Consider the following 16,416-nt stretch of genomic DNA (forward strand, 5'->3'; position numbering starts at 1 on the left):
CCCCTTCCCCGGGATCAAACTGCATTATATTTAATACTTTGGTTCAGTTTAACTGTGTTTAGAAGACAAAGTAAGAAAGATTACAGTAGAGACTTGCTCCTAATTCCAAACTACTGGAGATATAGTGAAAGTCATTAAAAAGTCAATAGATGCCCAGAAGTTACCAAAGTTTTATTCCAGCTGTAAGAAACTCACCATAGCATTTCAAACCCTCACTGAATGGTAACTGTTGGTAAGTAACAGCTTTTTAATGGCTGCCTCTATATCCAAGACCTAACTATTATATTCAGTTAGAAAATTACCTATGTAGTTATCAATTTTAACTGAAAGTTTGGACAGCATGTTATCCAATAAAATAAAAGATCCAGTATAACAGACAAGATTACCCTTAAAATTACAAGTTTCAAAAAAATAAACCTAGTTCACAAAAACACCTATTCTTTTGCTTATTTCAAAGTTTCTTTACATAAAAAAAGCTATTTCCAATAAATCTATAGCCAAGTAGCCAGATATTCTTAGACTCAACTGCTCGCTGATTCAAAGACTGTAAACTTTAAAATCAAGTGAGCTTTAGCGTCTCTCCATGAAAATACCAGCTTCAGAAGATGCATGAAAACTTCTCAAAAACAAGTTACAGCATTCCTGAAGATGTATGAAATATAAAAGGAACAGTTCTAATGGACCAGGAGGTTATATCTGATGCAAAAGCAAAAGAGAAAAGATGTATTGCCATTCAATTATTTTTTTTTTTAATCTAATATTTCTGAACAGCAGTGCTACTAGAGCAGTAACATTCTTTCCTCCTAACAAATGCCTATGGGTTAACCTGCTCCTGGCACCATAATAAAACAAATCTGCTGAAGAGACAAGAAAGTAGCGAAGGCCAATTAAGACAAATTACTGTTCAAATGCTAGTATATATGGCAATGCTGGTAGCCACAAATGCTGCATTCTAACTTAAGCTCACTGGGACTGCATTTTTCAATCTAAAGCATTCATTGATCAAAATTAGCAGGTTTTAGCAAGGACAACAAACAATCCTCACTTAATTGCACATTTATTTTCATGTTCAGGTGGCAAGAATAAGATCCTAAGCCAACATTCAAGTGAACATCTGCAGTAGCCTGCACACACTGAAATTACAGCATTTCTCAACTATAAGACCATCTGCTCTGAATAAAGTGATACTAATATGCTATATTTTTCAAATAATGCATATTCCATTGATAGGTTCAACACAACTGTTCACAAAACACGAACAAAATATTTCAGCAGTTACTGAGCAATTAATGTTTTCATCCAGAAAGGCAAAAGTTTTAAATAGGTAATTTACAGTTTTAAAAACACTTGAGTAGAAATTGTAAACAACATTAAAAAATTAGTAACAAATAAAAACAAAAAAACAAAACAAAAAAAAACAGTACACAGGTTACAAAAGTTACTGTAAAATTTAGTATTCAGACCATACCAAAACAGTTTTATTACAATTCTACTCTTATATTATCCACTGGATATTTTGAATTAGCAATAAAATCTAATTGATGTTCCAAAAAGATCACCAGTGCAGTTTAATTTCTACAGGATATCACCATATTAAAAAAAAAAGTCATAAACAGAGTGCATGCTCTAGGCCCTGACAAAACAGGAATGCAGCCTATGTCCTATGTTGAAAATATGAACGAGTATACAGTAGAATTCCAAATGAGAGATTAAAGAGTTTGGTATGGCCTCAGCACTATTTTAACATGTTAAAAAGTAGCCTACAGAATTTAAGAAAAATCCCACAGACCCCAGTCCAAGGCTCTGCTGCCCACGAACCACTTCTAAGCAGAGAAGCCACATCACACAGTCTGACTGCCATGTTAGTTTGGAGTTGCCGTCTGCAATATGGACACAAAAAGTACCGTATGTTAGATTAGCAAGATAATGCAACAAATCAGTTTGTACAAATTTACAGTAATTGTATTTATATTCCCAGCACGTCCATGCAGTGTGGCTTAATTGAATTTGAGGCAATTCCAATCTAATCTTTCCAAATTTGGTTAAAATGATATTTTTCTTGCATGAATTAAAATAGTCATTTTTAAAAGAGCCTGATTTAAAGGTAGTACAAACTAGTTACCTCTGCATCTAGCCTGAAAACTACCTTAAAAAAGTCACACGTATCTAAAGAAAACCACACCACAGCATGATTTTTAAAACCTGGAAGAAGGAAGCGAGCAGGAAGGAAATGTAAGTGAATAGATTTTTAGTTATAAAGTGAGAGCGTCATGCACTATTTTAAAGAAAAATACATGCCCTCCCCAACCAAAAATAAATAAATAAATAAATCACAAACAACACACAACACACTACTCTTAAAATCCAGTTTATACTTAACCCCAGAAGTTCAAGGTTAAACAAAAAATGAATTAAAAGACTGAGCAGAAGTTTTATTGCTGCATTCAGAACGTTATTTTACAATGGCCCTATTGAAAAAAGTGTTACTGTTTATAAAGTGACAACAGCATCAAGCAGCTTTTTCCAACTGGAACAACTGGACTAATAACAGGAAAGAGATAATGTTTGATAAAGGCATCACTGTCCCCAAGCAAGCCAACTGAGCTTTTCTTAAATGTGCAAATTGCAAACCCAGCCGGATTTGAAATTATCAGTGCTAACAGGCCATCAATATAGCTAATGGGCTATTTACATCTAGCCCGGATATTAAATACAGACAAAATCCTGGCACAAAACAAAACAGGAAAGAGCTGTGCTATTCCAGCCCCACTTTTTTGCCCTAATACTTGTGAAAAGAATGCAAACTGAGGATTTATGCCAACCACATCCCCCCTAAATTCATTCACTTTTTGGAAGGTTTTTTATCCACGGTTTAATACAAGTCTATTCTTCTGGCTTCTGAAGTAAATTATGATTTAGGTAACTTCTGAAATTTCTTTCACTTAAGTTTTAATATATGTTCGGTAGGACAAACTTAATTGACCTAGCTGGACGCAAAGAAACACTTCATGTTCCAGTTTGAGGAATACCTAATATCTTCACATTAAAAATCTAACAGCGCTTTGCAGCTCAAATAGTGCCACTAAAAACTCCCCAATGTTTTCTCTCAACACAAAAAATAATCACTGCACACATCTACCATGGCCAAAGCCTTACTACAAAATGATTCTTATACTCACAAAATAAGTTAGAAGAACAGTTAGCAACACAGGAAAAAAAAAATCTGAATTCTCACTCCTATTAATTCTATGTGCTCTAATTGGTTTTACTCAGGTTCACCTGGACCAAGTAACTTGTGTGACAGTATAATCATTAAGCCCTCTTTGATGCCTTAATACAGTATAAACTTATTGGATGTGTCAATTCAGGAACAAGCTTCCAGTGCTTAACTGGAGTAGTACACTACCTGGGATCTTACAAGTTTTATAGATTCATAGATTCTAGTCAGAAGAGACCCCAAAGGATCATTGTGTCCGATTCCTGTCCCAGGCAGAAAAAGATCCAAGGTCAGACAACCCCAGCCAGGTGCCTATCTAGCCTCCTCTTGAAGACCTCCAAGTTAGGCAATGTTACCACCTCTCTTGGCAGCCCATTCCAGATTCTGGCCCCCCTAACCTGAATCTACTCTCCACTAGTTTGTACCTATTGCTCCTAGTTACTCTTAGGGGTGCCCTGGTAAATAGTGCATCTCCAACTCTGTTGTCCTCCCTTGATAAACTTATAGACTGCTACCAGGTCTCCTGTCAGACGTCTCTTGTGAAGGCTGAAGAGATCCAGATCCCTCAACCTCCCCTCACAGGGTCTTGCACGGAGGCCACTAATCATACGAGTGGCCCTCCTCTGGACCCTCTCCAGAGTCTCTGCATCCCTCTTGAAGTGCAGCACCCAGGACTGCACACAGTACTTCAACTGTGGCCTGACCAAAGCCACATAGAGGGGGAGCATCACCTCCCTCGCTCTGTTGGTCATGCATCTGCTAAAGCACCATAAGGTGCAAATGGCTTTGCTGATGGCTTCATTACGCTGACAGCTTATGTACATCTTGGAGTCAACTATGACTCCAAGATCTCTCAGCTGCTCAGCTGCTGAGGAGGTCATCCCCCAACCTATAGGTGTGCAGGGGATTCCTCCTCCCTAGGTGGAGTACCTTGCATTTGTCTTTGTTGAACTGCATCCTGTTTGGTTCTGCCCATTGCTCCAACGCGTAGAGATCTGCCTGTATCTGCTCCCTGCCCACTTTGCCCCATAACTTGGTGTCATCTGCAAACTTGGACAGGGTGCTCTCCACACCCTTGTCCAAATCGCTGATATTAAATAACACCAGTCCAGGGACCAAACCCTGTGGGACACCACTGCCTACCTTTTATTTTAAAGAAATACAGGTACAGGTATGTAGTTATGCATCCAAAGTGTTCAAACTTTAGCCACCCCAAATCATCTGCTTGATATGGGTATTTCTATCAAAGTCCTTCTTGTACAATCATCACTGGTAAACCCTTCATGCTAAACATGGAAACTGAACTTTTGCTTGGCTAGGTCTTTAAAAAAAAGAAGTTTTCAAAATTCCACTACCAGCTTCTTAACATACTCAAAAGGCTCAAGATCATTAAGTTTACTTAAAATATAAGGCAACTCCAGCCTCAGCAATGTCACTAACATTCATATATTCTAGAATTCTATTCAATTCTACTTAAAGAAATGGTTTTGTTACATATTTCTTATTTTAAAAAGATAAGATTCCTCTCAGGCTTTTCCTTATTAATGGAAACCTGAACCCAATTCGAGAAGGATACAATCAGTTTGAAGCCTCACTGATTTTTTTTTTTTTAAATGCATGAACAATGTCAGTTACCCCACTACTATATTCCCTCTTTTTTTGCCACTGATGATGCTATTTTAAAATCTTTTTTTATTGTAATATTCTCTACTCTAATGCGGCATAGGTGACCCCGCCAACAAGAGAAACAAGTGGGCCAGTGTTCCTATTTGCTTTTATAACCAAGTGGAATAGGTAAAAAAAACCTTAAAGTTCTTTGCTTTTTCAAAATTCAGGTTTTGTTTTTTTTCTTTTAAAGAAATCTGTTTTTACATCTGAAGTTATGACAAGCTAAACTGAGCCCTAAATTCCAAGTTATTTTAAAAAGCTGATAGTAAAAAGTCAAGCATTAAAACTTCAGCTGCAGCCACGTAAGGACAAATCACTTAACTGATGAAAGTCATGAGCTAAATATCTGTAAATTTGCTAAAAAGCCAACACAGCTTTTGACAGCAAGTCTTTTTGCAGGTGCAGAGAAAATATTCTTTTCATTTCAGTTTATTCAATTAATTAGTTCAGTTGTAGGACTAATTCATTCAAAGTTAAGAAACCAACTGAGAGCTGAAAGAACAGGAAACTTTTCACTTCCAATTTATGAGTCAAGTGAGGTATGAGGACAAAATATATTAGTTTTTTCTATACAGCAAAGGATGCATTACAAACAAATCTGTTCACTTCAGCAGCTGCAACTAGTACTTCCCCCAATACCCATTTGGGATGCAGTGTTGATAAAAAAAAAAAAAAAAGTTATCCGGTGCATGAGTAAAAATGAGTTGAATAGTTTTAAAATGTGGTTCTGGATATCTTACTAGTCACATCACAAAAATCTGGCAAATACTTGTCCCTGTTTTCCATATTAAAATGTAAAAACTAAGAGTAAGTAAGTGTTAAGATGCAGCAATTATACAGATACAGCATATTCCGATTGGCCAAAAACTTTATAAATGTATCCCAATGAGTCAACTCTTCTTTAGGAAAGTAACTAAACATTACCAATACAAAACAGGGCCAACCAGGGGCAGATCCAAGGGGGATGCAGTCAGCTAAACCCCCATTTTGATTCCTGCTCCAGCCACCCAAACTTTAAAACTGATTGCTTAAGAGGCAGCAGCACTTCAACTCAGACACTGGTGAGGGAGTCAATTGACTTCATGGCTCCTTATAATCTGACTCCTGCTAATTCCTCTTCAGTCCACAGATGTTAACAACCCTCTTTCCTTTTTAAGTCTTGATGTTCCACTCACTATTCAAGCTATCCTTTCTTCTGCAATTTTGCTGTCTGTTAGCCATTCCAAGTAATATCTCCCTTCTAGTCCATAACCCTGCAAATTAAGGTTTTTAGCTCTAGCTAAAAACCTTAACTTGGGTATGACAATATTGACTCGGGTATAAAAAATGACTGACAGTAAAGCATCAGAGACACCGTTAAGATGCTCAGGAAGACTAAATTGTTTTATGAGTCTGAATAAAAGATATACATTTAACTATGACTACAGAACCAGCAAAACAATCTCTTTCAACTATTTTTGCCTATCTTGTGTTTTTTAAGCTTTATAATAGCTGGCAAATTAGCACACTTTCCAAAAAAGTTACATTTGTGTTTGCTTTCATCTTAAACTGATGAATATAGTGCTACGCTCCTATCATATTAGTAAAACTTGTAGTTGCTCTTTAACTAAAGAAAAATGTGGTGTTGTATTTGTGATGTACCTCACCATCTGCATCCTTCTTTTCAAAATCTTATATCCACTCCTGGGGCTAGCAAGGGTAATTTTAGTCTTTTTTCAAATAGACCTTATTTCAAGGGGGATTGTAATAAAATGTCTTAATTCCCCACACCCCTGGGAGGAGAGCCTTCAGAAACATTGAAAAACTAACAAGCTGTGCCTAATATGACAAAGTTAGCTGAAGCTCAATCCAATGCTAGTATCTGCTCCCCTTTTAACAGTGTCCTGGAACTTATGCACAGGAGTAAGGCTATTTAACTGCTACTAGTAAGCTCAGTTTGTGAACTTTGTCCCCTAGATTGTCTAAACCAGGGGTTGGCAACATTTTAGGTCAAAGTTTTTGGGCAGTGTGCCAAAATCACCCACAACTTTGACTTGTAAGATGTTGGCATGCCGCTCAGGGGATTGGGGGGGTGGGGGGGAAGAGCCACGATGGGACCAATCCTTGTTGTGGCAGTGCAGCCTCCAGCCCCTTCCCTGCCGTCTGCCCCAAAATACACATACCAAGCAAATTACCTTTGCATATCATGCTCTGGCATCTGTGCCAAGGGGCGCCTACTCTGGTGCAAATACAACTGTTTTGTACAGGGCTGTCAAACGCTCCACTTACCCCTGACTGGACCCGAACTGTGGGGCTCCTTGCAAAATGGATCCAGCCCAAGGCAGGGGATGTTCCAGCTGTGGCAGCAGCAGCAGTTGCAGCTCCCACATGCTGCATGTTCTATGCCAGAGCTGGAGCTGCTGATGCTGCCATATGCTGTGCTGCTGTGGCAGTGCATGGGGTACACAGCAACAACAGCTCCAGCTCTGGCATGGGGCATACAGCACACAGTAGTGGGCATGGCCACTGGCCAAGTAGATAGGGCCATTACAGTGGCAGTGAGTGAAGCAGTCAGAGTGTAATCAGTCTCTGCTTACCTTCTTCTCACTGAATGTCATGTCCACCATGGCCAGACGGCCCCAGATTCTTCAGCAGGCCACTCACCCTGGCCACATCCCCCAACTTCTGGTGGCCAACCAATAGCCCAATGGGCTGGATACAGCAGCTCTGTGGGTCAAATCTGGCTTGTCGATCATGTTAAATCCCCCCCCTTTACTCTAGCGCATGTATAACAGTAGAAGGGGGGGGGGGGGGGGGGGGGGGGAGATGTTCAAGATGATTCACAAACTTTAAAAATGCAACTAACATACCCAGCCAGATAAACAGCCTTCTCTTTTGGATACAGAGCTTGCAACCATCATCTATAACTTTATCACTTCAAGGTTATATCATCATAATGTTCTCTGCAGCTTAGACTCGTTTACAAAGACTGAGATAATGCAGAAAGCAGTTGCTTATTTGGTAGCAAGGTATGAAAGGACAGGATTCAACAACTTCTGTGCTCTCGACCCTACACTGATTAAACAGAAGAAACTATACAGAGGGACATATTCCAATGTTAATTAAAGAAAAGAAAAAAGAAAAAAAAACAACAGGCTATGACTTTGATATGCTGCCAGTGTTATGAATCAGCTGAGGCAACAGTACTGGATTCTGACCCCTCCAACAAAAGGGAGAGTCTGGTAAGAGGCTTGCCATAAAAAGGATGCAAGAGAGCTTAGCTGCCCTTCCACACTGGATCTAATAACTGGAGATTGGCTGACCTTCAGGATATGTTGCAGAATATTCCCGTTCCCACCTTCCCCCACCATATATCTGGGCTTTGAAGAAAATGGGGGAATGAAGGTGTAAGCTAAGGACTATTCACATTTTTAATGTTCTGCTGCTGGGAAGAAGTTGATAGTATTGCATTTTGCTTTGGTAATAGAGTTACTAGAAGGGACAAAAGAACTTACATGCATGCCTCATATAAACATACAGAAATAGCTTCAACGTGGAAAAAAAGCCGCCTAAACAAGGCTTCTACCACTGTTTTAAGCCCACACAAAAAAAACAATCTTTTCACATCTGGCTCATCTCAGGCTATTGTTGCTGGTAATTCTAAAATATGCACAAAACACTCATGAAAATTCACTACACAGAAAGTCTGCTAAGCTCACACTTCGCGAGAAATTCTTAAGATCTTTTCACTTGCCTGCTCAAGATGTTCCCCACAGGCACAGAGACTCTCACAGGAGTGTTCAACCATTAAATACAGGAAAAATGTCTATGGGAGTAATGCCTTTTTATTGCATTTGGAAAAGTGAAGGAACAGAGCCCAAAACAAGCCAACTGCCTGCCACTTGACTTTCAGTTAGGTTGCCAAACATTTGTTACCGTTCAATTTTGTTTTACAAAACTTTTTGTAGTGTAACTCAACTTTTCAGGAATATTACTAAAAAAAGAAACTCCTCCCACTAATACGCCAATGAAGACAAATAAGGAATGACACAAATACTAATAATTCTAAACATTCAAAGCAGACAACTGAAAAATGTTTCACAATATTCTAAATCCTATAACCTTTGTGATGTTGCAAAAGACACAGCAATTACTAATACCCGTCTATTACGAAAACAGTTGGAGAAACAATAAGTGTGAATTCAGCATATGAAAGGAACAGGATAAGAATGAAGAAACAGCAAGTTTGCATTTAGTTCTACGCTTCCCAATAGCTGTCATAGACATACCCAAAAAAAAAAAAAAAAAAAAAAAAAAAAAAAAAATCAAATCTCATCTGAACTAATTCTCAAAACAGAAGGTCAATCCCTCTAGAATAGCAGCAGCAATCTTTTAAGGCTAGACTGACTCCGTTTGTGAGGTGGACACTAGCACTCAGCTGCCACTGCTGCTTTTCTCTGTTCTGGCCAGCATAGGGAAAAGTGTATATCACCACTTTTCCCCAACAGCAGCAGGGGAAAGCAACTGCTACCAATGCCCTCCATTGCTGAATGATGCCAGTGAGCCCCTGGTCAATCTCCAAGATAAAGTCTGATCGCTCCCTGTTCACCAACAAGTCTCACATAAGCACAGTTCAACACATGAACATAGTCCTTGAGTGCAGTCCAGTGCTCACCATCAAATAAGTGGGAGTTTTGCTAGCTAGCAATTTAAAAAAAAAAGGCAAAGCACTATAAATGAGCAATAGGCCATTTCAAGCATGCATCAACTTCAGAGACAGCAATGTAAGGGATGGGTGCTAGAAGTTCTTTCCTAAAAACCCCATCTCCCTTTGCCCCCCTTCCCCTGCATCACACTGTCACTCATTCCCCACAAACTAACAAGCATAAAACAAAGGACATTACAGTACGTTAAAGACTAGCCTATATATGAACTACACATTTGTGCTTTGCTTGCGTGGGAGAAGATGCCTCATAAAAATAGAAAAGTATCTGCGGCCTCTCCAAACAACTGTCCAGAATGGGCACAAATAAGAGAGGAAAGCAGCAAAGGTGACAAATAAATGCAGTGTCTCAATACTTGCATATTGTGCATGGGCATATATAAGCACACACACACACACACACACACACACTCTGCTCCCTTGTAGGTTTGTCCTGCAGAAGTTGTTTAGGATGATTTTACTAAGATAAAGGTGGTGGCAAAAGTCTTAAAATATTCCAAACAGAAGAAAAACCAAAAGGAAAAGAAAGGGGGGGGGGGCAGGGAGAGAGGGCAACAATAATAAGAATATAGTTTATGTCAAGCAGCATAGGCAAGATATGGGCAATCCAGGACCTTGAGGGCACAGCACTGTTCTAGGGGATTCTGAAGAGATTGGGATATAGTAATATAGGACAAGCAACTTTTTTTTTTAGCTGATGTTTTATTAAAAGCACTAATGTTACATTAGGATCTACAGAATATTCTGAAGATAAAGTGGAGCCTACACTGACAAGGGAATATCAATAGTAATGCCGTTCAGGCAATTATCCAAGTACAGAATTTGGGAGAAGCCATCAAATGCACTGGGACACTTTATGGATACCTGCTACCAAGGAAATTGTTATGATTGTTGCCGATTGTTATGATTAGAGGATAGACAAGACAACAGAACAAAAATAAATAAATAAATAAATAAAATTCGATCACAAGATCAACATCCACAATGAATGGCAGAACACACACACCACACTAAGGAAATCTATATAAATAAAATTCTATTTATCATGATAGATTTTAGAAGTGGATGAGAATACTTGGCACCAGAGACCATTGCCATTTCTGAAACGCAGTACATGAGAATCGACGAAGACATTCAATTGCTGGCTATGAATGCAAGAACATTTAAAAGGAAGCAATGCTATAAAGGAGCTTCATAAATACTAGTACAGTAAGTAAAGCTAAAACTAAAAAAAAAAACAACAACAACAAAAAACAAACAAACAAAAAAAAAGACTGATGGAGCAGCTATCCAGGAGTCACAAATATAAAAAGCTGAAGGGGGTAGTGGGAAGAGTACATTATTAATTTAGCCAATGGGGAAACCTCAGCTAATAGACAAACCTGTACTTCAAAGTGGGATATTATTGTATAATTTCTCTTCAACATTTTTTCCTAAACAACCTATTTGAGCAAACAAAACCAAAACTACCTTCAACTAGCACTCATAAGGGTTACCGAGTTGTGCAGTTCACATACAGTAGTTGGATACACCTGTAAAGACAGGCCATGCTAAAAGATACAGGACCATGAACAGATATTAAACACAATGCCCAGGTGTTCCTTGCCTCCCAAATCCACACGATAGCTTATATACCTTGCTGTTATACACAGAGAATGCCCAGAACAAAAGCATCTAAAAGCTGTTTTTGCTGTTGTAGTTCAGAGGTGGGCAAAACATGGCTCGCCAGCCCATTCTATCCAGCCCGCGGGGACTTAAAACATTTTAGAAAATTAATTTATAGCTGCCCATGGCCGCCTGTCAAAGATGACAGGCACCCAGCGGCAGCAGGACCCAGCAGGAGCCTGTGGCTGAGCAACAAAGCTAGCCCAGCTCCACCCAGCCCCCCACCCCCTTCCCGCCCACAGCCTCCAACCAGAAGCCTCTGCAGCTTCTGGCCCTGTGCCCCTGAAGCAGTTCCCCCTCCCTCCGTCTGAGTGGAAAATAAGGTAAGAGTGACTGGAAGTGGTGGTTGCGGGGAGTGGTGGGGGCTGCAGGGAGCAGCGCAGTGGCAGGGGAGCTGTGGGGAGCAGCAGGGCCTACGTGGTGCGCAGCAGGCGGTGGGCCCACAGCGGGCAGTGGGGCCATGGTGGTCCCCGACAGGCAACGGGGCCATGACAGGCAGCACAGTGGGCCCCAACGGGTGGCAGAGCTGCAGCCAGGCCCCAATGGGTGGTGGGGCTGCAGAGCCATCACGGGGCCCAGCAGTTGGTGGGGATGTGGTGGGTTACAGAGCTGTAGCCGGGCCCCAGCAAGCAGCAGGAGCCAGTGGGCAGCAGAGCCACAGTGGGACCCGGTAGGCAGCAGAGCCCCAGTGGGCAGTGGGGAGGTGGCGGGCCCCAGGGGGCAGCAGAGGTGGGCCCTGGTGGGTGACAGAGCTGCGACCGGGCCAAGGCAGGACCCAGCGGGCAGCAAATCTCCAGCAGGCGGTGGCAGCGCAGTGGGCCCCAGTGGGCAGCATAGCTGTGGGGGGCCCCAGCAGATGGTGGAGCCACGGTGAATGGTGGGGTTGCGGCAGGCAGCGGAGTCACAGCAGGGCTGCAGCAGGTGGTGGGCCCCGGCAGGGGCCTCAGGGAGCACTGCAGGAAACGAGGGGCTGCAGGGAGCAGTGGGCAAGCCTGCAGGAGGGAATGCAGGGAAAGGTGGTGGCAGGCAGAAACGCAAAGACCAAGGGTGGGGTTGTAGAAGCACAGAGCCTGGGCATGGGGTCTGCCTGGCTGCATCATGTGAGGCTCACATGCCGTGTTAGAGCTGCACGCTATGAAGCTGGCAGCCCGGCCCCGGCTCTCTCTCAGCGCACACACACACACACACACACACACACACACACACACACTCTTCCCAACCACACCGCCACTTATACCCCCTTGCTGCCCACACAAAACACACAGCAGGACTGTATTTTAAGCTATTATGCAGCCACCTCTAGATACACTTTTTGTAAACACAGAAATCAGTAGAAAAATATTTTTAAATAAAATTAAAATAGGTTATAGTAGATGTTTTGTGTGGGTGGGTGTATACATATCTACATCTACATCACTTTTTCACCATTTCCAGATCACAGCACCCTTCCTCCCAAAAGGAGTACATCCAGGGCAAGGAAAGGGACTTCCAGTGGCAAAGGTCAGGGGCTAGGAGGTCAGACTTCTGGTCCCAATATGGTGACCAGGGCAGGGCAACCCATGCAGCCCTCGACAGCTTTCCAAAACTTTGTAAGTGGCCCTCCACCCAAAATAATTGCCCACCCCTGTTGTAGTTGTTTTAGCATGAACTAAAAAAAACTCCCACAGGTTAAAAAAATGAAATCCAGTAAAGAATGATAAAGAGATGAAATGTTCTCCCCATCTTTCACAGGCCAGAGGTAGCCCAACAAAGAGCATATATGGCTCTTCTTCAGTCATCTAATAAATCAAGAGCTCAAGTTGTAGCTGTTCCGTATTACAAGCAAGGCTACCAGCCTGAAATAAGGATTTTGCCTATGTATCAATTGCAAAGGTTCGACCATGTGTATAAGCTAGATCAGCGACACTGAGCCACTAAGGGGTAAAAGCAGCAAATTTTACAGAACGAGGCACTGCAGAAACCCAAATTATAGAAACCCAAGATTAACATAAACTGCTACTAGCAAATTCAAACTAGTCATTGCCCTGAGATACAGTTCTTGTGTAAAAGTAAGTTAATGACTAGATCTTCTGCTTTCTTCAATTTTGAAAATCAAGCTTATCTAGAAACTTCCAGAAGACAGATTAACATGCCATTGTAGAAACTATTTATTTACTGACTCTAAGGACGGTCTTTCGCTTATTTAATGCATCTCAAATCACTAGTTCTGAACATCACTGTTCCCCAATTTGGGGGAAAGGGGAAAGATGGCAATAATCCTAGGTCCAGAGGAGCAAGAACACCAGTTGCAGGGGATGACACACAGAGCATGTTGTTAAGAAAAGGTCATATGCAAGAATCATTCCTTTTTTTCCCCCTGCACATGGTCAGCCACCATAAGTGTGCTACAAATCCTAAGAGGGGAAAAAAATCCCCCATGATTTTCACAGAGGGCAGTTTCACTCCACTCCTGAGATGGCGAAACTTGAGCTCAGTCCTTTCCCCGTCTTGGGGCAAACAGAAGCATGTGGGGGTGGTACCTATGTGAAGTAAAGACAGCAAGTGAAGTACAGAAAGCACTATATACATATCAGTTTCAAGACTTTTTCTTCCCAAATCCTTCCTCTTCTGCTTGTTGGAAGGAGAGGTGGATAAGACTAAGCATGTTATTGTTGTTCTCCTTCTGTAACCTAAAGCAGTATTTCTCAACCTGTGGGTCATGACCCAAAAGTGGGTTACAAGAATATATGAAAGGGTCATGAACAAACCTTAAAAATGGATTCTCCTTTAAAGAAAAACGTGGGAAATGATGTTTTTTTCCTTACAAGCTGACAGAGTTCCAGTCTGCAAGGGGCTGCTTGCTGCCCTCCACCCCATACACTGGGGGGCTGAGGCCTGGAGGCAGCGAGTCAAGAATGAGGGCCACTGGGTCGGGACTGGCCATGGATGTTTACAAATGGGTCCTGGTACAAAAAGGTTGAGAAGCACTGACCTAGAAGTCCTGGCTGGTGCAATGGTAGGATAACAGTGCATCCTCCACATCCAAATATCTTCCGGAGTGATCTGTAGGCAGTGGAGGTTAGAGAAAACATCTCCCTCCCCCAAACTTTGTGTTGGGGTCCTAGTAACTAGTCTCAGCACAGCTGTTCCTCAAATACGCCAGTGACCTGGAGTGAAATGGACCCACTGTTTATGAGTTTCCCAGCCTCCATCCAACCCAGCTCCCCAACAGCAATGAAAACCATTCGAAGCACTCTCAGTTCCTTCTAAAACTTGTAAAAAGCTAAGAGCAGCAAATGCAGTGGCAAACTCTGCAGACTCAGAACAGCACCATTGCTAATGCAGATCATATTTACATACACTTCCATCTTAAGGAATGGTGTAAGAACAAGAAACATAAAATTTGTTAATATAAAGCTTTGTGCCTTCTGCAAAAGGCACACCTATGCTTGGTCACTAACGCTTGTAGCATGCTGCAGGTTAACTGATTTTTCAAATACAGACCCAGAGTTGTACAAAAACACAAAACAAGACAAGACTCAAGTGGCTGGAACTCTTAACAGGAACATGCCAACTTAAAAGCAAAGGGGAAGACTAGGTGGAGTTCACAGAAGCCTTGAGATATTGGCACCATAGACTCTTTGCTACCAATGTAATGAAACATGCAAGCACAGAAGTGAACTTATCAGACTTACAAACACTAAAGAAGTTTTGAGACAGTCTGAAAGTGCTGACCCCACTGAGAAACCAATCCATCCTGATCTTGTCTAAGGCCTCTTTACTCTTCTAGGATTAAAATGGGTCAAAACTCAAAACTAATTCTGGCTTAACTCAGTAGGTAACACCGGTACAACTACAATCTTTTCTCAGCAATTTAGGAGACAGAATGCTTACACTACTACCTAACCTGGACTCCAAGTGCTACTAAAAACCAAGTAACAAAAAAATAAAAATAAAAAATAAAAAAATAATACCACATATCTACACTGGTAGCTTTTTTAATTTAAAGTTTAAGCATACAATTGCATGGCCTTATCCTTTTCCAGGATTGGTCTTCAACTTCCACAGCAAGTCTCCCACCCCAAAGATAGCAATTATTCAAATCCCTCAGCTTTTCTTCCCAACTGCAGAAAGCACCGTAAGACTCGTTGGCTTACTGCGTGACCTGAAAGAGTGTATTTTCCCTGTGGCCAAGAACGAGCACGGAAGCTAGCTCTGCTAAATATTCCTTCACTCTTCTACTGCTTCTCATTCAAAATTGAAGCAACTGCAGTTCTTCAAAAACTACTACAAGGTGGAGCACCAGGGAATCTATAGGAACCCCTCCCAGCTGTGAGGCTCATTTATAAAAATGAGACCGTCAAGCCCATGAAGGTTCACCTCTCCCCCCAAACTATTATACCATGCATATGTCTTATCATCCAAAAGGAAGTGAAGGGTGTGGATCTGTCAGTTCCTCAAGACATGCTAAAAATACCCTTTACTCCTACCAGCAAACTTGGCAGGAAGATGGAAATAGAGTAGGTCAGTAAGCCGCCGAGTCTGTAAAGCTTTCAGTAACCCTGTACCAGCTCCACATACACGTCTTTCCTCTTGCTCAAATGGAGAGATACCCATAAGAGTAACCTCAGGGAACCATATTTAGAATTAAAGGAGTTGAACTAGATAAGCTTTGATAATGATTGGAGTCTGCAGACAACAACTCAGCCTTGGGGTTCACAATGCTTAAGCCACTGGACAGAGCTGAAAGAAAGCAGCTTGGATCTGGCCAAAGAGACATTTAAAAAACTAGCCTGCTCTACAGTTTGATATGGAAGCCTATTCCTTATGAAGATTTATTATTAAATCAATTTAAGGCATACAAGTTAGTAATTTTAGAGGAAAGAACAGAAGAAAAACACCCAAACAAATATTGGTTGGCTTTTCATCTTGGACCCTACACATTAAGTTAGTGTGTCCATGTATCAATACCCTTATCAACTCTGCACTTTGAAGAGGGATTCTTCTCCCCATTAAAGCTGAAGTCTGAGCGCTCACCAGCCTGTCAGTGCTCTCCATCTGCCATGAGCTTTCAGCTCACAAGCTGACCAACATGAGTTTTTTCCCATGCCCCAGCTTCCATGCAACTCCAGAGCTCTGCCAACACCACTCATCCCCCCTCTTTTCCTCTGCCATTGAATTGGGG

General features: G+C 41.5%; 1 protein-coding gene across 5 annotated transcripts in view; it reads right to left on the reverse strand.

Moving 5' to 3' along the window:
- The window catches only part of ELAVL2 (ELAV like RNA binding protein 2), a 74,461-nt gene that overhangs the window by 57,088 nt on the left and 957 nt on the right, over positions 1–16,416 (reverse strand). For 4 of the 5 annotated variants that reach the window (XM_014525781.2, XM_006035832.3, XM_025192011.1 and 1 more), the window contains exon 2: positions 1,790–1,880. The exons of the other annotated variant lie outside the window; for it this stretch is intronic. In XM_014525781.2, the coding sequence (XP_014381267.1) occupies positions 1,790–1,861 (72 nt within the window). In that variant the 5' untranslated portion in view covers positions 1,862–1,880. The remainder of the gene's footprint in view (positions 1–1,789; positions 1,881–16,416) is intronic. 5 annotated transcript variants of the gene reach the window in all.

Source organism: Alligator sinensis, unplaced genomic scaffold, assembly GCF_000455745.1.
Source record: "Alligator sinensis unplaced genomic scaffold, ASM45574v1 scaffold712_1, whole genome shotgun sequence".
In the NCBI taxonomy this organism is placed as follows: domain Eukaryota; kingdom Metazoa; phylum Chordata; order Crocodylia; family Alligatoridae; genus Alligator; species Alligator sinensis.